Here is a 27,111-nt window from a genome sequence, read left to right as displayed (position 1 = left end):
TTTCTATTGTAAAGACCTCACAAATGAATAATTCATTAAGTAAACATTTATATTATTTTATTTTGAGTTGACTGCTAACAGGAAGGGGAAAACAAGCAGACTGAAACAGATTTTGTGTTCTAATTTTAAATACTATTGATATTTAGATATGTTCAAGAGTTTTTTTTTTGCCACATGTATGTAATACTGTGTGATTCTGTTTTAGGATCACTGCAAATCTAGGAGCTTAAAAAATACAACAATAATTGAATACATTGTATACAAGCTTTACAACTAAAGCTAATTCTGTTCCATATTATGTATATTTAAGTCAGTTTTGTGCTGTTATGGTAGAAAACCTCAATCTGGATAGTTTATAAAGAACAGAAATTTATTTTCTCACATTTCTGGAGGTTGGGAAATACAAGAACACGACACTTACATGTTTCGTGTCTGGACATGGCTACTGTCTGTCTCCAAGATGGCATCTTGATGTTGCAATCTCCAGAGGGAAGGAATTCTGTTTAGAAGAAGGTGGAAAAGCTAAAGAAATGAACTTCTTTTATTGAGTGTATTAATAAGGACATCTAATCCCATTTCTGAGGCCAAAATCTTCATTGCTTAATTGCCTTCTCAATGCTTACCACATTGGTACTAACTACACATTTAAAACAAACATAGAGAAATCAGACATCAGACATATTTCCATCCCTTTTTGCCTGCTAGTTAAAAAAATGGTTCCTTTTTAAAGGAAACTCAGTGTGTTCCTGCTCTTTCTAGACAGACTCTTGTCAGATTGCTGTATGTAGATTGACTCTGTTGAATTCACATTTGTTTTAGCTTATTTTATTCAGTTTCATTGTAGAGCAAGAAGTTGGATTGTTTGCTATTTTAACATAATTTCCCCTTAAATATATAATACTACAGTATTCTGCATTTGTGTATATACTTATTTTTACCAGTGAACTTTATATAGGTTTTATTGGATTCTTGTTTGAACTCAAAGTACTCCCATTAGAATTTCTTGTGGTTCTGAAGGCAGGGCAAGTGGTGCTGAACTCTTTTTTCATTTGGAAAAGTTCTTACTTGTTTTCTTTCTGGAAGACAGTTTTTCCAGGTAGAGTTTTATTTGGTTGGCAGCTTTTTCTTTCTTTCTTTTTTTTTTTTTTTTGGTTAAGTTCTTTACTGTCGACATCTTTTTTGGGGGGGGTAATTGCACTCAGGACTTCACATTTACCAGGCAGGCACTGTGCTGCTGAGCTATATTTCCAACTCTTAACTGTTGCCATCTTGTACAGCTTTTTAGGTCATTCTTATCCTTTGTTACTAAACTCTTGTCTCTTAGTGGAATAATTGCTTCTACTGTCTTCTAGTATATAAGGTTTTTGCTGAGAAATCTGCACAATCTTTTAAAGGTTTCTTTGCACCTGTGCTACGTTTTACTGGTTGCTTCCAAAGTTCTGGCTTTGTTGTTAACTTCTGGAAGTTTGGTTAAAATGTGTTTCTGTATGGGCTTCTTTGAACTTATCCTAATGTAGTGCTTTGGGTTTCTTCAATCTGGATGTTCATTTTGTTTCTTAGATCCTTGAGAAGTTTTGATCCATGTTTCTTCAAGTAAACTTTCTAGTCCTTTATATTCTTTTGTGACTTTTATAATGAGTAAATGGTACACATGGTAGTAGAGACCAAAATTCCTTTAGGATTCTGTAAGATTTTTTTCTTCCTCTCACTGGATAATTTCGTATGACCTGTTTTCAAGTTTATGGACCATATTCTTTTGCTTTATCAGGTCTACTGTTGAACCCCTCTAGTAAATTTTTCAATTTTGTTACTGTAGTTTTTACCTCTAAAATTTTTAAAATTTTTTGGTGTTTCATTTTGTTGTTTACCACTTCTATCTCCGTTGATATTCTTATTTTTGAAATTCATCCTTCAGCTCATTGCACGTCAATAGTGTAATTACTTAATTAATTTTCAGATAATTTTGTATTCTTCCATTTCCTTTGCATTTGATTCTGTAGATTTATTTTGCTCTTTTGGTTTTGCTGTTTCCCTGTTTCTTTGTGTATTATAGAACCATTGGGACCATATTTTTTTAAAAAATAGCTACGTGTTTCAGACTTTATGAGCTAGATTTATGCAGGAAAAACCCTTCATCAGTCACCCCCAGTTGGAGATTCAAGGGCTTTTCTTACCTCTTCTATGAGTGTGTCTTTGGATTTATATTGGTAAATTTTCTTTTTTTTTTCTCTTTCTTTCTTTTTTTAATCTGTCTGTCTGTCTGTCTGTCTTTTTATGTTTCTTTGATTCTGGGGATTGATATGTAGGTAAATTATTGATTTGAACGATTCTCTCATCTTTTAGCAACATGTGATCTCTTGCTCCCTCTGCTGTCTTTCTGTAGATTTGCAGATTCTTTGACACTCCTGCAAGTGCTTTTGTTTTTGGTAGCCTTAAACATTCTGGATGCTGGAACCTACTTGTGCTCTAAGTTGAGCAATTGAACTCTTAGGCAGTGTCCCCAAAAGATGAATTCTTGGATGCATACTCTATTTCCCACCAAGAGTAAGGTTGCCAACTTGTATTGTCCTCTGTTTCATATATTCCAGGGCTTGTGCAGCAGCAGCCAGCAGCAGCAGTAGCAATAGCTTTTATTCTCAGCAGCCCCAGGGTAGGTATCTAAGATGTGTTGAGTTCTTTCACTGCTTCAGAACAAATGAGATAGTCATCAGTGCCTTGAGCAGCACTTTAGCAATCTTGGATATTGGATGAATGTCCTAATTTTTTCCCTCTGCAGGAATGGTATTAGAACTGTGATGAACGAGTATTAGTTTATGTCCATCATCTTTGTTCTTAGTGACCCCCAACTGAGTACAGTACTTAGATTGAAACATGACAGAAACCACCCCCTTGGATAGCTCCTGAAAGGTCTGAACACTGTGTATATATATTTTAGTCTTATCTTTCCTTCTCCACACTGAATTTAGGAACTAGGAGTTTTCTGTGAACTAGGTGAGGGGAGGAGGAGAGATGATGCTATGAATTTGTCTGATGGTGGTTTTTTGCTAACCTAGAGTGTTGGAGTCTTTTAACTGTTTTTTAGATTTCTTACAAAGGAACTGGTCTGTGTTTCCTTGTAGGATTGGCATCTCCATAGGAGGACAGAGGATCTGGAACTTCTTATTCTGCCATCTTACTGATATTGCTCCATTCTTCAATGTTCTTTTGCATTATTGATTTTTTTCTCTTGGTACTTATTTTTGTATAATATAATTGTTTTCTTTTGACTGGAACATTTCCTGTTTGTCACTAAATAAGCAAATGTCTCTGGCTGGGTGTGGTGGCACATAGTTATAATCTCAGCACATGGGAGGCTCAGACTGGAGGATAACTTCGAGTTCGAGGTCAGCCTGGGCTACATAGTGAGTTCAAGGCCAGCCTAAACTACTTAGTGAGACTCTGTCTAAAAAAAAAAGAAAAACAAATTCTGTCTCTGGGTATACTACAATTGTGTGTCACATAATAATGGGATACATTCTAAGAAATGTATTGTTGGGTATCATAGAATGTACATTCCCAAACTTAGATGGCTATAATTTCACTAAACAATATAATTCTAGGGTCATTTACTATATATGTAGTTCATTGTTTACTGAAATGTTACCATGTAGTACATGAGTATATTTTATGCAATTCTTTATTAGCAGTGTAAGTCACTTGACCAGTCAAGTCCGGAATGTCAGTAGCTTCAGTTTCTTTTCATTCTTTTGTAGGACTAGGACCACTAGAAGTATGAATGAGACACAAATCTAAAACCGATGCTAAAAACAGATATAATACAAGATATATAAGAATTTATAAGATTGGCTTATATACCATACATAGAACTGAATGTTCAAGAGTGCACAGGGTCTGTCTGCACATGAGATCCTAAGGATCCAGTCAGAGGTCTAGAGCTCACTGCAATGTTCCATGCAAGTTCACATCAGAAGGGCAGTGGATCTGTGAGGGAAGGCTGAGAGTGAGAGAATGTGTCAGAAGCTGAAGACTGCACTGGAATCCAGAAGGTGACAATCAAGGTAAAGGTGACTGGAGCAGAAGCAGATCCATCCTTCTTTATTTCTCCTTCATACCATTCAGGTAACAAGCTGACCTAGGGTTGGCAAATTTAGTTGAACTTCGCTTACTCAAGTTAACACAATTGGTCAACCATCACAGAAGCCTTCTGCTAGATGCGTAATAAACTTCCCCATTATTTTTGGCAGAAGTAAATCCTCCATTCAGTAAGCCAGACCTTTGAAAGTTCTGTGAGGTGGGAGAAGCTCTTGATTATTGAAAGAAAGGGATAAATAATCATGATCAATTAGCTGTGAGACAAGGCAGAGTTTATATATTAGGCAAGAATGATATATATACAGTTTGAAAGGCAGTAAGACATGGTGAAAAGCATGAATTTTATAGTCAGACATACTTGTTACTTGAAGGCTAGTTTCACTGTTTCATTGTTTGTGATCTTAATCATTATGAAATGTCTTAGTCATGTGGGACTGATACAACTATAGTCTGGGTGGCCTAAAAAGTAGACATTAGTTCTCAAAATCCTAGAATGTGAGAAATGGAAAATCAGGGGAACCTATGTATTTGAGGTCTGCTGTGGTCCCACATTGTGGTTTGAAGATAACTGTTGTCTTGTTGAATCTTTAGATTGTAGAGAACTGAGAGAGGAGAATCAGACTTGCTGTTTCTGTTCTTATAAGGCCACTAATCTCATCATTTGACTATTCTCAAGAGAGACTTAATTACTTTGAAAGATTTTATCTCCAAATAGCATCATATTGTTGATTAGGGTTTCAATACACAAATTTTGGTTGGGTCACAAATACTTGGTACATACCATCATTCAGTCATAGAGTATAAGATCTTTTATTCATAAAGTAGTAGTTATCCCTATCTTCAAATGATATTTCAGGGTTTAAATATGATCTTGTAATGCTATGGTGCTGTAAGCCTGTAGTCCTAGTTATTCTAGAGTTAGAGGAGGAAGGGCCATTAGTTGGGGATGATATGTAGATTTCTGGGTCATGTGGAATTTCTAATTTCAGTTATTTGGGAAATTTCCATAATGGTTGTAGTAATTTACATTTCTACTAACAATGAAGGAGGATTCCTTTTCTTTTCTTTTCTTTCTTTCTTTCTTTTTTTTTTTTTTATCACAACCTTGCCAGCATTTGTTTTTGCTTGATTCTTAATGATTGCCATTCTTTCTGGAGTAGGATGGAATCTTAGCACTGTTTTTATTTGTACTTCGCTAATGGCCAGAGATATTGAACATTTTTTCATACATTTGTTGACCATTTATATTTCTTCCTCTGTGAAGTATCTGTTCATTTCTCTTGCCCATTTCTTGACTGGATCTTTAATCTATTTAATTTTTAAATAATTCTTTCTATATGCTAGATATTTGTTCTCTGAGCAGTAGTTAGCAAAAATTTTTCCCCTATTCTGTAGGCTTTCTTTTCACTTTACTGATTGATTTTTTTTTTTTTGTCTTTTTCCTTTTTATCAGTATTGGGGATCGAACTCAGGACTGCCTGCTTGCAAGACCAGCGCTTATGCCGCTGAGCTAAATCCCCAGCCCCTACTGATTGATTCTTTCGCTGTACAAAAGCTCTTTAGTCTGATGTAATTTCATTTTTTGGTTTTTGCTGTTATTTGTTACGCACTTGAGGTTCTATTTAGAAAATGTTTTCTAACACCTATGTCTCCAAGTGTTTTATCTATTTTATCATCCAGTAGGTTTAATGTTTGTGTTGCATTTTGATTTTTAATTTAGTATATGGTGAGAGATAAGTGTCCAGTTTCAATCTTCTGCACACAGATATCCAGTTTCCCTAGCGCTATTTGTTGTTTGGGCTTTTTTCCAACACATACTTTTGGTCTCTTTGTTGAAGGTCAAATAACTGAAGGTATCTAGAGAAGGATGTATTCTTAGTTTGGTTCCATTAATCCATGTGTCTGCTTTGTTCCAGTACTATCCCATGGTTTTTTTTTTTTTTTTTTTTTTTTTAAATCACTGTGGCTTTGAAGTCATGCATTGCTGTGCCTCCTGCTTTACTCTTACGGTCCAATTGCTTTTGCTATTCTGAGTCTCTTTTGCTTCCTTATAAATTTTAGGATTGTTTGCTCTAGTTTTGTAAAGTGTGCTATTGATATTTTGATTGGGACTGCATTGAATATGTATGATAATTTTGACATTGTTGGTTGTGTCTATTCAGGATCAGGGAACACCTTCCTTTTTGTGACATCCTTTTTAATCTTTTTTCACAGTACTACAGTTTTCTTTATAGAAAAGAAAACACTGAAAACCTCTTTGCTTAGGTTAATTCCTTGGTTAGATTAATTCCTAGGTATTTCATTTTTCTTGAATCTACTCTGAATGGTATTATTTTCATAATTTTCTTATTCCATTCATTGTTGGTGTATGCCAATGCTAATGATTTTTGTGTGTTGATCTTATATCCTGCTGCATTGCTGAAGTTCACGATTAAAGTTAGAGTGTTTGAGTCACACTCTTTGAGTCTTTTATATAGAGGATCATGTCATCTGCAAAATATGATAATTTGAGTTCTACTTTTCCTACTGTAACCCTTTTATTCTTTTCTCTTGCCTAATTTCTCTGGCCAGTGTTTCAAGTACTGTGTTGACTAGAGGAGGTGATAGTGGACATCCTTTTTTTTTTTTTTTTTTTTTTAATTTAAAGAGAGAAGCAAAAAAAAAAAAAAAAAAGAAAGGACATAAAAAAACAATGCAGTAAAAGGGTACAAATAATACAGTATTTCTAGAAAAAAATATATACAGTACGAAATCACCAGTTAACAGGCTACACATTATCTTCCCAGAAACAGTTGTCCATATCACTAAATTAAAGCATATAAAGTGAACATTCATACAGTGAAATTGCAGACAGTTCCGTTCAATGATCCAACAAAAGCTCAGTTATATGATTTTCCATCCTACACTCTCAAACATACCTGCGATTATATCCCTTAGTCCACCTTACTTTCTTCTCTTTTTTACAGTAACCATTAGACTTTTAGGGTTTTATTACTCTCATGGTTCTTGTTACTTTTTTGCAGAGAATAAAAACAAATGTGATTAAGCAAAACCGAGTCAGTTAGAACAGAAGGGTGGGCATAGCACATGATGCAAAAATAGAATACCAGGTGATCAAAAGTGGTTACCATTGTGCCTCTTGCTATTTTTAAATTGAGTTGTCTATATCATCAGGTATAATAGAATTGATCAAAACAATACGGAACAAAACCAACAAAATCTACACTGAGGACCTTACAGGACTTCAAAAAAAAAAAAAAAAAGGATGATAGTCAATCCATACTGGGCATCATAGTATATCTTATTGCCTTCAAAGTGATTGGCTATACCCTCAAACTTGATACTATCAAACAAAATAGAATATATAATAATCAGACAGAACAAGATGGGGGAGAGCAATACTGGGGTTCAAGTAGGTTAATAGGACAACTAAAAAGTTACTATAATATGTCCCATTATTCTTTAATTTAGTTTTCCCTTAATTAAAAAAATGAGAGAAAATAGATTAATTTAAAAATAGGGGGAAGATTGAGATAAGAGAGGACATTGTAATAGAACAATGCAGGGCAGAACCGAGCCATTCAAGCATCATTGTGTTTCACCGCCAGATAATCTAACATAATAGTAGTTACCATAGTGCCTCTTTCCTTAAATTATTTGAGTGTAACTTTGCGTGCTATAATATCAAGCGTATCTAGACAGTGTGAAGCCTTTCAAGAGAATGCGAGAATTACAGGGTATTTAGAACCTGCTAATAGAAAAGAAACAATGGTTTCTATATTATTTCTTTGCCTCTAAAGAATTTTGTTTATACTATAGCATATAGTAAAATATAGTAAGATACAACATGTTAAAACCAGTGGAAACAGATGTACTACAGCTTGATGGGACTTCAAAACAAGACAATATTAAATCAGCACTAGCTTTTATGTTGTGTTGCTTTTTTCAAAATAGCTATTCGTGCTATCATAGATACTAAAATCAAACAACCCAGGTTAAAACCATTGCGGTTAATGAGTGAAAACATTATAAGGCTTCAAACCAATATGATTGGGAATCATGATTACCACATACTTCTGTGTATTCTTATCATTTCTTACACTAGGGAAACTATCTGGTATTTATACATGTGAGTTTGATTTATTTCACTTATGAGTATGGTCTCAAGCTGCATCCATTTATTTATAAATGTCTCAATGCGGTCATTCTTTATAGCTGAATAGTACTCCATTGTATAAAAATACCACAACTTTTTTATCCATTCTTCAGTCGATGGACACTTAGGTTGTTTCCAAGATCTGGCTATTACAAATTGTGCTGCTATAAACATGGGTGCACATATATCACTGTAGTATGATGCTTTCAGTTCTTCTGGGAAGAAGAACTGCCTAGAAGTGGTATAGCTGGGTCATATGGGGCTTCCAGTCCTAGTTTTCTGAGAAATCTCCAGACTGACCTCCACAATGCTTGCACTGGTCTACACTCCCACCAATAGTGCAGGAGAGTTCCTTTTTCCCCGCAGCCTCTCCAGCATTTGTTGTTGTTGGTTTCTTGATCTTGGCCATTCTTTCAGGAGCGAGATGAAATCTCAGTGTGGTTTTGATTTGCATTTCTCTAATGACCAATAGTGATGAACATTTTTTCATATATTTATTTGCCGTTTGTATTTCTTCATCTGAGAATTATTTATTCATCTCAGATGCCCATTTTTGGATTTGGTCTTTGAATTTTGGGGGTCTGATTTTTTTTTTTTAATTCTTTATATGTTTTAGGCAGAAGTCCTTTGTCTGAGGGGAGTTCACTAAGATTTTTTCCCAGTTTGTGGGTTTTCTTCTCATCACACTGGAGACTTCTTTTGACATGCAGAAACTTTTTAATAAGAGGTGATCCCAGTTATTGATTTTGGGAAGTATTTCCCATGCGGTTTGAGTCCTGTTCATGAATTCTCTTCCTACTCCTATATCTTCATGGTTTTTACCCAATTTGTCTTCCAATAGATTTAGTGTTTCTGTTTTAATATTTAGATCTTTGATCCATTTAGATTTTATTTTAATAATACATGGTGATAGGCATGGGTCTAGTTTTAGTTTTCGACATATGGAGAGCCAGTTTTTCCAGCACCATTTAAAGAGACTGTCGTACTCCCAGTGAACCTGTTTGGCCCCTTTAGCGAAGATAAGGTGATTGAGTGTGTTTGCAGTTGTGGTTGTATCTTCTAATCTGTTCCACTGATCTTCAGCTCTCTTTTGGTTCCAGTACCTTGTTGATTTTATTACGGTTGCTTTTTAGTATAGTTTCACGTCAGGGATTGTGATACCTCCTGCCTTGCCTTTGCTGCTTAGAACTGTCCTTGCTATTCTAGGTCTCTTCTCACTCCAGATGAATTTTAGAAGTGATTTCTCTGGATCTATGAGGTATGTTGATGGTATTTTTATTGGGATTGCATTGCATCTATATAAAAGTTTTGGGAGAATGGCCATTTTCACAATATTTATTCTCCCTATCCATGAGCAAGGGATGTTTTTCCATTTTCTGAGATCATCTTCAATTTCATTTTTCAGTGTAGTATAATTTTCCCTGTACAGGTCTTTCACTTTTGTGAGAGTAATTCCTAGATATTTCATTTTTTTGGTTCCTAGTGTGAAGGGTGTGGCTTCTCTTATTTCTCTTTCTGTGACTTTGTTGTTAGTGTATAGGAATGCTATTGATTTTTGAGTATTGATTTTGTAGCCAGCTACATTACTAAATTTATTTATTATATCTAGCAGTCTTTCAATGGAGTTTTGGGGATCTTCTATATAGAGTATCATGTCATCTGCAAATAATGATAGCTTAATTTCTTCTTTTCCTATCTTTATGCCTCTTATTTCTCTCTGTCTAATTGCTCTGGCTAGTATTTCCAGTACTATATTAAATAAGAGCGGTGATAAGGGACATCCTTGTCTTGTGCCTGATTTTAAAGTAAAAGCCTTCAATTTTTGGCCATTTAGTATGATATTGGCTGTTGGTTTGTCATAGATGGCCTTTATTATATTGAGGTAAAGACCATCTACTCCAGTTTTCTGCAGGGTTCTTATCATGAATGAATATTGGACCTTATCAACAGCTTTTTCTGCATCTATAGAAATTATCATGTGGTTCTTACTTTTGGCTCTATTGATATGGTGTATTACATTTATTCATTTATGTATATTGAACCATCCCTACATGCCTGGGATGAATCCCACTTGGTCATGGTGTATGATCTTCTTGATGATTTGCTGCATCCTATTTGCCAATATTTTATTGAGGATTTTTGTATCTGTGTTCATTAGGGAGATTGGTCTATAGTTCGCTTTTTTAGTTGGGTCTTTCTCAGGTTTTGGTACTAGAGTAATATTTGCTTCCAGGAATGACTTAGGAAGGATTGCTTCCCTTTCTATTTCATTGAAGAGTTTGAGGAGTGTTGGCATTAGGTCTTCTTTGTATTTCTTGTAGAATTCTGCAGTGAATCCGTCTGGGCTTGGACTCTTCTTTGTAGGTAAGGATTTAATTACCTTTTCGATTTCATTAATAGAAATTGGGTTATTCAGTAGTTTTAAATCTTCATGACCTAGCTTTGGTATTTCGTATGCTTCTAGGAATCTGTCCATTTCGTCTGTGTTATCAAACCTTTGAGAGTAGAGGTTTTCGAAATAGATTTTGATGCTTTTCTGTATTTCTATAGGATCTGTAGTGATTTCTTCTCTTTCATTTCTTATTGCATGAATTTGAGCTTTTTCTTCTCTTTTTTAAATAAGGTTGACTAGGGGCTTATCAATTTTACTTATTCTTTCAAAGAACCAACTCTTTGTGTTTCTCCTTTTTTTTTTTTTTTTTTTTTTGTCTTTCTCTTTTTTTATCGGTACCGGGGTTCGAACTCATGACTACCTGCTTGCAAGGCAGGCGCTTACGCCGCTGAGCTAAATCCCCAGCCCCTGGAACCAACTCTTTGATTCATTGATTTTTTTTTTTTTGGATTGTTTTTTTAGTCTCGATTGCATTGATTTCTGCTCTGATTTTTATAATTTCTTCTCTTCTTTTGGCTTTGGGCTTGACTTGCTCTTCTTTTTCTAGATGTTTCAGGTGTAACATCAGGTTATTTATTTGTATTCGTTCTGTTTTCCTGATGTGTGCACTCAGTGCTATAAATTTTCCTCTGAGGACAGCTTTCATTGCATCCCACAGATTCCAGTAAGCTGTATTTGTGTTTTCATTTTCTTGTAGGTAGTGTTTAATTTTTTCTTTGATTTCCTCTGTGACCCACTGATTACTCAAGAGTGTGTTATTCAGTTTCTGTGTGTTTGTGGGAATTTTTTAGTATCTTTTATCATTAATTTCTAATTTCATAGCGCTATGGTCCGATAGCATGCAAACGATGATTTCAACCCTTTTGCATTTATTTAGATGTGTTTTGTGAGTTAATATATGGTCTATTTTAGAAAATTACCCATGTACTGCTGAGAAGAATGTGTATTCTGTTGTTGTTGGGTGGAATACTCTGTATATTTCTATTAAGTCCATTTGTTCATAGGTGTGATTCAGTTCTTTTATTTCTTTGCTGATTTTCTGTCTGGTTGATCTGTCCATTGGTTTCAATGGTGTGTTAAGATCTCCTGTTAGAATTGTGTCACTGTTAACTTGGTTTTTCATTTCTGTTAGTACTTGTTTTATATAACTGGGTGCTCTGGAATTTGGTGAATATATATTTAAGATAATTATCTCTTCCTCTTGGAGTTTTCCCCTCACCAGTATGTAGTGACCTTCTTTGTCCCTTCTGATCATTATTGGCTTGAAGTTCACATTGTCTGCAAACAGAATAGCCACCCCTCCTTTTTTTTGGGTTCCTGTTGCATGAAGTATTGTTTTCCATCCTTTGACTTTCAGTCTGTGTGTATCCTTTTGGGTTAGATGGGTTTCTTCTAGGCAGCGTATGGTTGGATTTTGTTTCTTGATCCATTCTGCCAGTCTGTTTCTTTTAATTGGTGCATTGAGACCATTTACATTAATGGTTATAACTGTTATATATTGGTTTATTGCTGACATGTTATCTTTCTGCTGTTGCATTTTTGTCTTTCAGTTCTGTTTAATTGTCTGCTTTGTTTAGTGGTTTTTTTCCTAGATGCATCTAGGCTGTCTTTCAGTATTCTTTGCAGGGTTGGCTTGGTGATCATGTAGTTTTTCAGCTGTTCTTTGTCATGGAAGTATCTTATTTCTCCATCCATTTTGAAGGACAGTTTTGTAGGATATATCAGCCTAGGTTGGAAATCATTTTCCTTTAGGATCTGAAATACTTCACTCCATGCTCCTCTTGACTTCATTGTTTGTGCTGAGAAGTCTGCTGTGATTCTGATAGGTTTTCTTTTATAGGTGATCTGTCTTTTCTCTCTTACAGCTTTTAGTATTCTATTCTTTTGTTCGATTTCTGAGATGGCCATTACTATATGTCTGGGTGTAGTTCTATTTTGGTTATGGCTATTTGGAGTTCTATATGCTTCAGTGATCTTGATATTGGTTTCCAGTCTCATGTTTGGGAAATTTTCAGCTATTACTTCTCTAAATATCCTCTTGACATCTTTTATGTTGTTTCTTTCTTTTTCATTTATCCTTATTAACCTTATGTTGTTCCTTTTTGCGTCATCTTGCAGGTGTTGAATTGTTATTTCCTGATTTCTTGTTGTTTTTAAAAAAATCTTTCTTTTCCTGTTCACTGACTGCAATCTTGTCTTCAAGGTCTGAAATTCTATCTTCACATTCGTTGAGGCAGTTTTTACAACTTTCGATGGAGTTTTTGATTTCCTGTATATCTCTTTGCATCTGTTTTATATATTCTGTTTGTTTCTTATATTGTTCATCCAGGGATTCTATCTTTTTGTTTATCTCCTCAAGTTTTTTAACTGTGTCTTCTTTAGATATGTTCAGCATTTCCTTCATTTCTTTTATCATTTCTTCTTTTACCTGAGAGATTATTTCTAGTTTGATTTCCTTTAAGGCTTCCCAGAGTTGCTTCTTTATTTCAATTACTATTATTTCAGGTATGTGGCATATATTTTCTTCCATACACATGGCTTCTAGGCTTTCTTGGGATGGGCTGGATGTTTGAGACTGCATTTTGGTCTTTCGTTTTATCATTTTCCTATATTTTTGCGCTTCAAGGTTTGTTCCAAGTTAGGTAGGCTGGGACAGAGGTCCTTGTTCCCTCCTTACTCACTGATTTCAGCAGGCAGCTGGATCCTGGGCCCCAGGCAAAGAAAACAGTTCGCAGGCTTAGGGCGGGGTTCCCTGCCTCTGCTGGTCTTACCAGACCAACAGTGAGCAGGAGGAGCTTGGCCCCCAAGGGAACAGGAGAGTTCCAAGCCTCCACTGGACTTAGGCAACCACAGGCAGCTAGATCCTGGGCCCCAGGCAGAGAAAACAGTTTGCAGGCCCTGGACCAACAGGGAGCTGGAGGAGGATAGTGGTCATCCTTATCTTGTTCCTGATTTGAGAAGAATGCTTTTAGTTTTTCCCAAATTAATTTGATGCTGATTATTAGTTTGTCATATATGTCTTGTATTCATACTCATATTCAAGTATAGTCTATCTTTAGAGTTTTTATCATAAAGAGTGTTGGGTTTTGTCAAAAGCCTTTTCTGTTTCTATTGATATGATCATATGGTTTTGGACCTTGCTTCTGTTTATGTGATAGATATCTATTGACTCACATGTGTAGAACCATCCCTGGATTTCTAGGATGAAACCTTCTTGATCGTGATATGTGATATGTGATCATGATATTTGATAATGTGTTGCATTCTATTTGCTAATATCTCATTGAGGATTTTTACATCTGTGTTCATTAAAGAGATTTGTCTATAGTTTTTTTTTTCAGTTGGATCTTTATTTGGCTTTGGAGTCATGGTGATACTGGCATCCATGAATGAGTTTGGGAGCAGTTCATCCCTTTCAATTTCTTTGAAGAACTTGAGGAGTATTGGTCATGTAACATTCTTGAAGGTGTTGTAGAATTCTGCAATGAATCCCTCAGGTTCTGGGATTTTTTTAGTTGTTAGATTCTTTATTACCATGTCAATTTCATTGCTTGTTATTGGGTTGTTAAGCATATTTAATGTCTCCTTGAGTTAGTTTTGGTAGTTTATATGTATCTAGGAATCTGTGTATTCAAATCTGTGTGCTCATTTGTTGGAATATAATTTTTGAAGTAGTTATTTTCTTCTGGATTTCCACTGTGTTGATTGAATTTCACCTTTTTTGTTTCTAATCCCATTGTTTTTTTTTTTTGCTTTCTTTTGGTAATTATAGCTAAGGGCTTATGTATTTTATTTATTCTTTCAAAGAACCAACTCTTTGGTTGATATTTTAAAATATTTATTACTCTTTTTAAAGTTGCATTTTCATTTATTTCCACTCTTATCTTTATAATTTCCTTGTTTAAGTTTGGTTTAGGGCTGATTTGTTGTTTCTCACTTAAGACTTTTCATAAGGTTGTCTGTTTGTGCTTGCTTTGTTTTCCTCATATGAGCATTGGTTGTGATGGATTTTTTTCCTCCTAGAACTGCTTTAATTGTGTACTAGGTTTTGACTGGTTGGACCATCATTGTCATTAACTTTCCGAAATTTTAAAATTTCTTCTTTGATTTCTTCTGTGACCCACTGGTTGTTTAGGAGTATATTGTTAATTTTCCAGGAGTTTTTGCCTTTTCCAAATTTTTTTCTGTTGTTAATTTCTATTTTCATTGCATAGTGATTTGATAGTATGCATAGGCAATTTCTTTTCTTTTGTATTTACTTAAGCAGGCTTTGTAGACTAGTGTGTGATGTATTTTGGAAAAAGTACCATGTGGTACTGAAAAAATGTATAAATTTTTGTTGCAAAAGGATGGAATACTCTCTCTCTATATATATATCCATATGTCCATATTTCTGAGAGTGTAGTTCAGCTCTGAAATTTATTTATTGATTTTTTGTTTAGTTGATATATCTGTTTGTGAATGTAGGGTGTTAAAATCTTCAGTTATGATTGTGGTAGTGTTTATTTGATCTTTTAATTTCGGCAGCTTTTGTTTTATGAAGATAGGTGCTTCTGTGCATATATATTGATCAGTGTTATCTCTTCTTATTTGATTGTTCCTTTAATAGTATGTAGTGACTTCCTTTGTCTCTTCTAATTAGGGTTAGTCAAAATTTACCACATGTGATATTAGAATTGCTAATCCTGTTTGTTTTTGGGGTCCTGGTGCATGAAATGTTGTTTTCCATGCTTTAAATTTTAGTTCTTGAATATCTTTAGATTAGAAGGATTTTTTTTAATTCAACAGATTGTTGGATTCTGTTTTTTTGATCCAGTTTGCCATTTTCTGTCTTTTAATTGAAGAGTTGAAGTCATTAACATTGAGAAACATTACTGAGATGTGTTGGTTATTTACTATCATTGTCTTTATCTGATGGTAAATCCTTTGATTTTCTTTTCCTGATACTTTGTTGATGTTTGTTCAATGACTTCACTAGTTTATTCTTGATTTTAGCTGTATCTGATTTCTTGTTTCTGTGAGATTATCCTTAAATATGTCTCTAGAACTGGTTTAGCACTCAGATGTCATTTAAGCTGGTCTTTTTCATGAAAGTAGCTTCTCCATCTGTTTTGAAGGATACTTTTGCTTAAGTAAGATAATTTGGGTTGGAAGTTACTTGCTTTGAGGGTTTGAAATTTTTCACTCTAATCTCTTCTGGTCTTTAGGGTTTATGTTGAGAAGCCTGCTGTGATTTTAAATTAATTTACCATTTTGTGTGTGATTTTGTGTTTTTCTCTGGCTGCCTTCTGTTAGATATCTGGTAGTTTAATCAGGATGTGCCTTGGTGAACTTTTTTCTTTGTAACTATTTGGTGTTTTATAAATAGTGTTTACTTGTATTTTAAATTCTTTTCTTATATTTCGGAAATTTTCTTCCATGTTATCTGTCAGCATGTTAGTGAATCCATGTGCACCATCCTGTAGTTTTTCTCTCTCATTTCCCTTAGATTGGTCTTGTCTTCTAATAGCTGCTGAATAGTCTTCTCTTCTATTCTTACTTTCTTTTTGGCTTCTTTGAGCTTTTTATTGTAATTCACTATTTTGTCTTTAACTTTAGACACTGTTAGCTGGGTATGGTGGCTCATGCCTGTAATCCCAGCACTTGGGAGGCTGAGGCAGGAGGATCATTGCGAGTTCGAGACCAGCCTATGCTACAAAGTGAGCTCAAGGCCAGCCTGAGCTGCATAGCGAGACCCTATCCCAAAAAGACAAACACACACACACACACACACACACACACACACACACACACAAAACACCAAAAAACCAACCAGACACTTTCTTAAAACATTGGTCATTTCTGCAGTATATAAATTCTATGTATTTTTAAATTTCAGGTGTTTCTGTCTGACAGTTTTTTGAGGATTCCATGTACTTGCTGAATCTGTCTTTCAGATTTTGAACTCTTTTGGTTAGTTCTTCCAGTTGTTTTTACCTATTTCCCTAAAACTCACTGTATGAAATTACTGTGAACTTTTGGTGCATTTCCTCTTTAAACTCATTTATTTTCTTCATCCCTTCTATAAACTTTTCATAGATTTCTGGTACCTGTTTTTCCATTCTCCTATGTGTCTTGCCCTCACCCTCGCTCTGGCCCCCTCAGGTGCAGCAGTAACAGACTAATCCCATTGTGGTGGTTTCTGTCTGGACTAGTTGAGAAATAACATACTATGACACCTTGTTTTGAGTCTTCTGTTATCCAATAGAAGAAATCCTGTCATAACATAAAAATCTTAACAACCCAGGTCTTGACCCTCACAGTTAATGTGTACTAAAGATGGTTGTGTCTCTTCTAATGGTAGAAAAAGGAATTCAACGGTAAATTTTTTTTTGTTTGTTTGTCTTTTTGAGACAGGGTCTTACTATGTGGTTCAGGCTGGCCACGAGTTCACTTTGTAACCCAGACTAGTCTCAAACTTGCAATGATCCTCCTGCCTCAGCCTCCCAAGTGCTGGGATCACAGTACATCACCATTCCCAGCTCCACTGTAATTTTATAGAATCAGTTATCTAAGCCCCAAGGGGTTGGGGTCTGGGTAGTGTCAGATAAGAGAAGAGAAGGGGAAAAAAAAATAAGTTTTGTTTTGTTTTTAAAGTCTTCTGCTCTGTGGTTTTGGAAGGAGGAAATAGGAGAGTAAAGGATCTTAATGAAGGTAAGGGCATGTTGTATATTTAGCAGGGGGGGGATAACAGGGAAAAGTGGGTACAAAATTGGTAGTGAGAAATAGGGATGGGGAAAGATTATATGTCTGATCTGAATATAATAGAAAAAGTTAGAGACAAATTAAAAGGGAAAAAGAAAAGAAAAGGAAAAACTGAGAATGAATAAGACACAAGAGAAACAAGTCAAGTGAGGAAATAGATAAAAAGTGAGGTATATAAAGTGACAAAGGAATATTCTCTTACCTTCTGTAACCTATATTGGAAGAAACAAGTCAAGAGGAAGACACAGACATGATCATAAAAGAAAAAGGAAAGAAGATAAAATAATGGAATAAAAATGGTGGGGGAAAATGTACAGAAGGAGGAAAACAGCAAAAGCTTTTTAAAGTAAAATAGAAGGTGAAAAAATACAATCAAAGTATAATAAAAGAAAATTTTCTATTATTTTGGACATGTGGCACTTTTTCCAGCAGCCCATGGGATGTTTTTTTAAAAAGCAGACCATATTTTAGGTCATAAAGCAAGTCTTAGTAAATAAAAGAAAGTATTGAAATGATTTCATGTATTCTATAGGAGTGCATTGGTATGAAACTAAATGTTTACTGCAAAAGAAATCATAGAAACTATATAAGACATCGAGATTAATAATACACTTTTGAAAGTTAAGTGGGCCACACAAGAGATTAAAGAAAAATTTTAAAGTTCCTAAAATCAGATAAAAATGGAAAGAGCCTATCATCATAAGAATTGATGCAGCAGTAAAAACTGTACTACCCACTAGAAGCCCAGATGCTGATGGATTTTATCACTGGGTATTTACCAGATGTTTAGAGAAGTATACCAAAGCACCTCCAATTTTCCCATGTAATTGAAAAAAAAAAAAGCATGCTTTAAAACTCATTCAATAAAGCCAGCATCACCCTCATACCAAATCTGGATAAGCACTCTACAAAAGAAGAATATAGATGCAAAAATCCTCAAGGACTCTTGCAAACAGATTTTAGCAACACATCAAAATGATCTTTCATTGTGACTGGTTGGATTTATCAGGAGTGTAAGTATGGTTCAACATGTTTGACTCAGTAAATGTAAACTCACATAAATACAAACAAGAACAAAGGTCAAATGATCACCTAAATAGAACCAGCCTGTGACAAAAACTCAATGTTTCTTCTTTACAAAACCCTTATGCAAATAGTCATAGAAGGATGTTCCTCAAACTGTTAAAAGCTATATGTGATAAAACTATAGCCAAGATCATACTGAATAGTGAAAAACTGGCTCGCTCTTTCTTTCTTTTCTTTCTCTTTCTTTCTGTCTGTCTGTCTGTCTGTCTGTCTTTCTGTCTTTCTTTCCTCCCCTTCCCTCCCCTCCTAGGGATTGAACTCACAACATCACACTTGCCAGGTAGGCACTTATGCCGCTGAGCTAAATATCTGGTGACATTTTCTTTCTTGTCTGTCATCTGTCTGTGTGTGTGTCTGTCTGTCTGTCTCTCTTGTCTGTCTTTTGAGACAGGGTCTTTCTCTGCAGTTCAGGCTGACCTTCAGCTCACTTTGTAGGCCAGACTGGCCTCAAGCTCACAGCAATCCTCCTGCCTCAGCCTCTTGAGTGCCGGGATTATAAGCATGTGCCACCACGCCCAGCTAGCATTTTTCCTTTTTGGGGGGGGGGGGCGGGCTTTTTCGTTTTTTTATCAGTACCAGGGATCGAACTTGCAAGGCAGGCGCTTATGCTGCTGAGCTAAATCCCCAGCCCCTAGCATTTCCTTTAAAATTGAGAACTAGACAAGGTATTCACTCTCATCACTCCTTCCTATTTAATATCATCTTTTAAATGTTAGCCAGATCAGGCAAAATAATGAAAAAGAGAAAAATAGAGAAGAAAAAAGTCAAATTTTTGCTATTTGCAGGTTTTTTGATTCTTTTACTACAAGACCAAAAAAATTTCTCCAGAACACTTTGAGATCTGTTAAATAAACTTATTAAAATGACAAAATACAAATTCATAGTCAAATGAACAGCAATAATGAACTAAGAAAAGTTTAAGAAAACAATTCCAGTCAGAATAATTTAAAAACTAAAGACCTGGGAATCAAAATAAGGAACTAAAAGACCCCCATAGTGAAAATTAGAGAACACTAAAGACAGAAATTGAAGAGGAAATCAGAAAATGAAGAGACATCAATTGTTCTTGGATTGGCAGAATTAACATTGTTAAAATGAACATACTACCACTAGTGACCTGTTCATTTAATACAATCTCTATTTAAAAATGAAACAGCATCCTTCATAGAACTTAAAAGAACAATCTAAAATTCATGTGAAATCAGAGTTGTCAAAGTCAGAATCTGATCAAAGCTGGAGTCTTCAACTACCAGATTTCGAGTTATACTATAAAGCTGTAGTAACAAAAACAACATGGTTCTGGCACAAAAATGATTCGTAGACCAAAGGACTAGAACAGAAGCCACAGAATTAACTCCATGTACCTATGCCATCCAATTTTTGAGAAGAGTGCAAAAAACATATTGGAGGAAAGGTACCTTCAACAAATGGTGATGGGAAAATTTGATTTCCTGTTCAGAAATTGAAACTCTCTCACCCTATAACAAAACAATTAAAAATGGTTCAAAAACATAGTTATAAAATCAAGATCCATTTGAAACTCTTGGAAGAGAACATTAAGGGAAACACTAATGTGTTAGGGGAAGCAAAGGCTTCTTGAATAGAATATAAAACCCCAGTAGGCACAAGATATCAAGAATGAATGAATGGGATTACATAAAATTAAACAGCTTCTATGCAGCAAAGGAACTAATCAATGTTCTTAAAAGATGTGCTGAAGAATGAGATAAAAGTTTTTGCTACTGTTCTAATGGAGGACTAATATCCAGAATATCTAAAGAACCCCAAAAAGTAATCCCCCCCAAACAAATGACTAGTTCAAAAAAATGAGCAAGCAAACAGGATAGATACTTCTTCAAAAAAGTACAAATGACCAGTATGTATATGAAAAACATTTTTTAGCCATTTGGGAAAGGCATATCAAAATAACTTAATATTACATCTTATCCTAGTAGGAGTGGCAGTCTTAAAGAACACAAAAAAAATTGAATTCTGGTAATCATGTTAGGAACAGGGAACTGTTTTGCACTGTGGGTGGGCATTCAGGATAATACAACCAGTGTGGAAATCATTGTAGAGACTCCTAACACACACACACACACACACACACACACACACACACACACACACACACACACACACACACAGAGGGAGAGCGAGAGCGCAAGAGAGAGAGATTCCTGTTAACCCAGGAATCTGACCCAGGAATTCCTGTTGACCCAAAAAAGACTGTGTCTTTTTTGTATATTCCCAAAGAATTGAGGGTACTACTAGAGTGATACATAAATCCTCATGTTTTTAGAAATGTAATTAGCAATAGCTTAACTCTGAAAACAGCATAGATGGTTATCAACTGGAAAATGAAAATATAGTATATATATATACAATGGAATATTATTCAGTTATAATGAAGAAAAAGGAAATCATGACATTGGTAGGATAATGGGTGAAATCTGAGACCATCATGCTAAGCATAAGAAGCCAAACTCAGAAAGTTAAATATTGTATGGACTCTTTTCTATGAAAAACTTAAAAGTATAAATAAATAAATGAATAAATAAATAAAGGAGTGATGGGAAACTAGAAGATAGACTTTTGTAGGTAAGGAATAGAATCAGGCAGGGGGCAGGAAGTGGGATTGAAAATAAGCAAGACATGCTACTCACATGTACCACTTTTCCACTTGTTTCACTGTTCTCTAATACAACCATATACTGATAAAAAATTAAGGAAATAAATTTAAAAAAGGCTGAGATGTAACTTAGTGGAAGAGTATTAAATAGCCTTGGACTCAATCCCTGGTACTACCTGGGTGTAGGACTGCAATGGGACCCAATATTGAATACATTTTAACTGCTACTATGTTGCACGTGGTTGAATTTATATGAATGAACAGTGTCTCACTTCAATGTTAAGTGACTGTATTATTATTGTATACTGGATGTTCATGGATATTTTGAATAGTTGAACAACTTAGTTAAATGAGTAAAATCCCTTGGTCATTACAAGAATAATGCATTATTTTTCACTACTGTTTACTTACAGTCTCAAGTTTCAGTCCATGGTCATTTGTGCCCATTTATTTGGAACTCTGGTAAAACAGAGCATCTTGGCAGGGAACGTGTCATAAAATAGAGCTACTCATTTCATGGAGGCCTTCCAGGAGATGAAGAGGTCTGGTTCCTGAAATATTATTCAAGGGCATTTTATATCCAAATTAGATGCTTATAATAAACTGTGGCTTCTCTGAATTATATTAGTTAATATTGAATTTTAATTATAATACGGAGAACGTGGAAATATTTTAAAGCCTTATCATAAAATTATATAAATGAATATGTCAGGATCATGTTTTGTAAATTGTTGATTTTATTATCAACTGTAAAAATAAACTTGAAAATGTGATAGAGCAGGAATGGTAAAGTTGTCATTTTGTTTGAGAAAACAAATAACAAAATAGTTGCAAACATACCATAAAGTTGACTCAGATTATGAGCCATATACTGTAATGATAAGAATCTCTTCATACTTGACAGTTCTGATTATATTTATTCTGGATTGTAATTATTCAGTTTTAAAATGTATGCCAATCAGAGACTCATGTCTTGTACTTTCTCTTTGTTCTCTGCTAGTATTACTTTGGAAAGCATATTTAGAATTAATTTTGGGGACTTGATAGAACTGTTTTTTTCTTTCACTGCCTTTGATAAACATTTTGTCAATTGCATCACAGTTCCATTTGAATTTTTATCTTCTTTGTTACTGTTCAGAAACTAATTTTTTTCATGAGCTGTTAAGATAATTTCTCTATTCTTTGTTTTTTTCTTTCTCTGTTTTCTAAAGTTGCCCTTAAATAATCTTTCTCAAATACCAGTCTCCTCATATGCTTTGAAGTGGCTCCCTGTCTCCTGTGTTATACTGTTTGATTTGCCATTTCTTGCTTAAACTTTTTCAGAAACTCCTACTGAACTATTAGCATCTCATATAAATATGTCCTCTTATATGAAGAATTTCTTAACTTCCACTGCTGTGGTTATCTTGTACCACCCCTTTGGTGCTATAAAATTTTGTACATACTCTAAAATGGGTGTTAAAACAGTGTATGCTTTCTCTTGTGTTTTGGGTTTCCTTTGTGAATATTAACTTCTTAAATTTTGATACCAAGTCTTATTCTTTAAATTTCTTCTGGAGGGTCACTGTGTGGTACAGCATTACAGCTGTTGAAAAAAGGCATAGCTCTATTAAGGAAGAATGAATACATTGAATGAATTTATAATATATAATATGAATATATGAGCTCATTACCCTAGAGCATTAAAAGTACTTTAAATTTTGTAGACCTGCAGTGTTAATTTTTATTGTTGCAGGCCATCTTACTGTTACTTGGGAATTCCATAAATACTGTTTTTGTTATAGCTATATATATGTAAACTTCAAAATGCAAAGAGATGCTTAGTGTAGCTTTTCATGTTATTATAAGGAAAATGCAACAAGGTATGAGAGCTAGGCTAAAGGAAGCCGAGGAATTTATATCAGAGTGACATCTAGTGGAGATTCCATTGACATGTAAATGTTTTTAGTGTTCTGTTTATTACTGTATTTTCATTTATCACCAGAACTTCTGAGTTGCATTTCTTACTGCTGAATAAATTTAAAGACGGAGTCCTTCCATAAATACTTTCTAATATACAGTAGTGCAATCTCCTGGACAGTTAGTATTATGTATTACTGGGCTTCCAAGGTCTAATGATAGATGTAGCCTAATATACATGTATTTGTTTAATAGAATTTGTTTAGTCTCAATGCTGTGAACAAACCTGCTTTTGCTGGGTCTGTTGAAAATACTTAGTTCTGTTTATGGAATGCAACAGAAAAATAGGATCTTATTGTTGACTACTTGCTTTATTTTTTTTACGTGCTTTTAATGTACTTTGTCAAAGGTGCTATTATATTGGATTCCATTTGAATTTAAAATGGTCAGAATGTAGAAAAATTTAAAGCACTAAGAAGCACATTCTCAGTCTGAAAAAGTGATGTACGTTATTTTAAATCACTGTTTGCTTACAATTTATAAACTCAGTTTCTGATTTTTCTCTGATTCAGATAGTGTGTAATCTTAGGCAAAAGCCTTAACCTCTGTATTCTTTATCCATGCTTTATGAACACTGACTACTGTTTTTGTTATTAATACACACAAAAGAAGCAAGGAAGAACCATCTTATTTACCTCAGAAAGATATTTTGAACATGAAATGACAAAAAAATTAGTTATAATTTGTATTTTGGGAGAGGATAGACGGCAAGTGTTGTCTGTGAGTATTATTGTTTGATTCATGTGAAAATTGATGTCTTTTGCCTCCATGCTAACAATTGTGTACACCCCAAATAATTCAGTCATTTTAAAACTCAAATAAGCAGCATGTTAAGTCTAAATGTTCTTATTTTGTTTTTACTTACTCATTAGAAATATTTCTTTAATCGAACTTCATATTGTAAAATTGTCATTTATTAATTGCATATGTTTATGGGATACTTTCAAAAGAATAAAATAATTTCATATTTAAGGCTGAATAGTAACCATGTATATATAAGCTATATAGTTTTAACAAATCTAATCTTGTGTCCTTTTTAATTTTAATTTTTTTCTTATCACATATTTGCAATATAAAATTATTACATTCCTCTTGGGAATTTGTTACATATATGTAATGCATAATTATTTTTCATCCCTTTTCCTTCCATTACTTCTCCATTTTGTCTCTTGGTGCTCTTAGCCTTCACAAAAGATGTATCTTCATGTTGTTATCTGTCTTTTACGTTACTCTTTATTTTTACTTTATTCTCATATAAGAAAAACTGAAATTTAAGCCCTTATGTTTGTCTTATTTCATTTGACATCATAGTCTCAAGGAGCTTGTATTTTTCTACAGTTTGTCCTTTATGGCAGAGTAATACTCTATTTTGTATAAAGATTACATTTTTTATTAATTCATTTGTGGGTAGACAAATAGGCCACTTCCGAGATTTAGCCATTAAGAATTGTGCTGATATAAAATGGGTATACATATGTCTTAATTACTTTTCTTGTTGCTGAAACAAAATACCTGGCACCCAAAGTTAAAAGAGGAAAGATTTATTTAGCTCACAGTTTGTAGAGGTTTCAGTCCATAATTGACTAGGTCCAAGGCAGGGTTGCTTGGCAGAGGGACAGAGGGGCATTCCAGAGGAGAAATAGTTCATGTGGCAGAAGACAACAAAAGCAAGCAAGCAAGCAAGCAAACAAGCGAGAGATGACTCTTTCTGTTCCTTGTATTATGTGCAGACTAACTGTTCTAGAGCAGGTGTAGCACTCATACCCTTATTCTTAGGCAGAACTATGCCAAACCAATCAGTGAATTCATTTACTAATCACACACCCTTACTCCTAGCAGCATGCATTCTAGATTCAGCCACCTCTGAAAAAGCCCTGAGACCACATGAGGCTTTGGGGGGAAATTTAGACACAAATTATAACAGCATGTATCAGTGTAATGTGATATGATATCTTCAGCTCTTTGAGGAACATACCTACAAGGGCGATATAACTGGGTCAAATGAAATTTCTATTTGTATTTTTTTTTGAGGAATCTTCATACTGATTTCTGTAGTGGTTTTAACTAGTTTATATTCCCATCAACAATGTACAAGGGGTCCTTTTTCACCACAGCCGCACCGGCATTTGTTATTTGATTTCTTGATGATAATCATTCTTTCTGGAGTAAGATGGGATCCTCGTGTTCCTTTAATGTGCATTTCTCTAATGCAGTAGTGTTGAAAATGTTTTCATGGGGGCTGGGGATTTAGCTCAGCGGCATAAGCACCTGCCTTGCAAGCAGGCGGTCGTGAGTTCGATCCCTGGTACCAATAAAAAGGAAAAAGACCAAAAAAAAAAAAAATGTTTTCATAAATTTGTTGGCTATTTGTATTTCTTGTGAGATGATTTTATTTAATTTAGTTACTTTTTTTGATTGGGTCTTTTATAATGGGGGTCTTAGTATTTTTAGTTTTTCATATATTCTAGATATTAGTCTTGTCTGAGGAATAACTTACACTTTTTCTCTTTTTATACGTTGTCTCTTCACTTTGTTGTTTCTTTCTGTTTTGTTTTGCTGTGAAGAAGCTTAATTTGATAGGATATCATTTGTTGATTTTTGATGTTAGTTCTTATGCAGTTGGGGTTCTGTTCAGAAAGACCTTTCCTGTGCTGAGATTTTCAAATTTTATGTACTTTCTTTCCTCTTTTTGGGTACTGAGGATCGAATTTACGACCTCGCGCTTGGCAGGCAAGTGCTTATGCCGCTGAGTCAAATCCCCAGCTATATACTTTATTTTCTAATAGATTGTTTCTGCTTCAACATTCAGATCTTTGATTCATTTCAATTTTAGTTTAATGCTTGGTGAGAGACATGGATCTAGATTCAATATAGAAGACCCAGAAAACTCCACCAAACATTGTAAGAATTAATAACCAAATTCAGAAGTATAACGTAACAAAAAATGAACACAGAAGAATCAATAGCATTTCTTCATACCAATAATAAACTCATTGAGATAGAAATTAGGAAAACAATTCCATTCACAATAGCACCAAAAAATGAACACATCAATAGCCAGTTTTCCCAGCGTCATTTGTTAGTGAGGCTATCTTGGCTTCAGTATGTGTTTTGGACCCTTTGTTAAAGATCAGATAACTGATAGATCTCTTGCTTTGCTCTTATTGACCAGGAGTGCTTTTGCGATTGTGAATCTCTTCTGGTTTTGTATGAGGTATAGGTTTGTTTTCTCTAGTTCTGGGAGGAATGCTATTGGTATTTTGATTGGGATTGTGATAAATTTGTGTATCAACGGGATTTGAACTCATGACCTTGGGCTTGCTAGGCAAGCACTGTGCCACAGAGGTATATCTGTGGCCCCTGTATATCACTTTTGGAAGTATTGTTGTTTTGGTAGTATGGGTCCTGTATATCTAAGAACAAGAGATATCTTTCAGTTTCTGATGTCCTCTGTAGATCACTTTATTCTGAGTACTGTAGTTTTTGTTGTTCACTTTCTTAGATTAATTCCTAAGTATTTTATTTTTTTGGTGCTTTTGTGAATGGTATTGTTTTCCTAATTTCTTTCTTGATACAAAGAAATGCTATTGATTCTTCTGTGTTCATTTTTTATTGGCTATTGATTCTTAGAATGTTTGGTGGGAGTTTTTTTGGTCTTCTGTGTACAGAATCACAATGATAATTTGACTTCTTTTATTCCTATTCATATATCTTTTCTTTCTTTCCCTTATCTGCTCTGCATATTTGGAGTGCATATTAAACAGAAATGGTAATAGTAGATATCCTTATGTTTATCCTGGTTTTAGAGGGAAAGTTTTCCATTTTTTTTTTACCATTCACTATGATATTGGTGATAGGTTTGTCATAAATGACTTTTATTTAGATTTAGATATTATAGATATATATCTAGATATCGATATATATATTTTCAAGGTATTTATCATGAGTACATATTGGTTTTCTGTCATGGGCTGTTTCTGCATCTATTGAGATAGTTGTATGATTTTTCTCCTAGTTTCTGTTTATGTGACATGTTACATTCTCTTTTGC

General features: G+C 34.5%; 1 protein-coding gene and 1 long non-coding RNA gene across 5 annotated transcripts in view; both read left to right on the top strand.

The window, feature by feature from the left end:
* The window catches only part of Faf1 (Fas associated factor 1), a 459,740-nt gene that overhangs the window by 124,487 nt on the left and 308,142 nt on the right, over positions 1–27,111 (top strand). Inside the window, exon 3 of one of the 4 annotated variants that reach the window (XM_063236493.1) lies at positions 10,570–10,612. The exons of the other annotated variants lie outside the window; for them this stretch is intronic. Coding sequence (XP_063092563.1) covers positions 10,570–10,612 — 43 coding nt within the window. The remainder of the gene's footprint in view (positions 1–10,569; positions 10,613–27,111) is intronic. 4 annotated transcript variants of the gene reach the window in all.
* On the top strand, positions 2–6,044 carry LOC134473074 (uncharacterized). Its single transcript, XR_010043182.1, has 2 exons — positions 2–2,650; positions 3,120–6,044. It is a non-coding gene; the product is annotated as an uncharacterized LOC134473074 (long non-coding RNA).

Source organism: Cavia porcellus, unplaced genomic scaffold, assembly GCF_034190915.1.
Source record: "Cavia porcellus strain 051 isolate PalLab524CR breed Dunkin Hartley unplaced genomic scaffold, mCavPor4.1 scaffold_25, whole genome shotgun sequence".
NCBI classification, from domain to species: Eukaryota; Metazoa; Chordata; class Mammalia; order Rodentia; family Caviidae; genus Cavia; species Cavia porcellus.
Note: the sequence above shows the minus strand (reverse complement) of the source record. Positions and strands in the feature narration are given on the sequence as shown.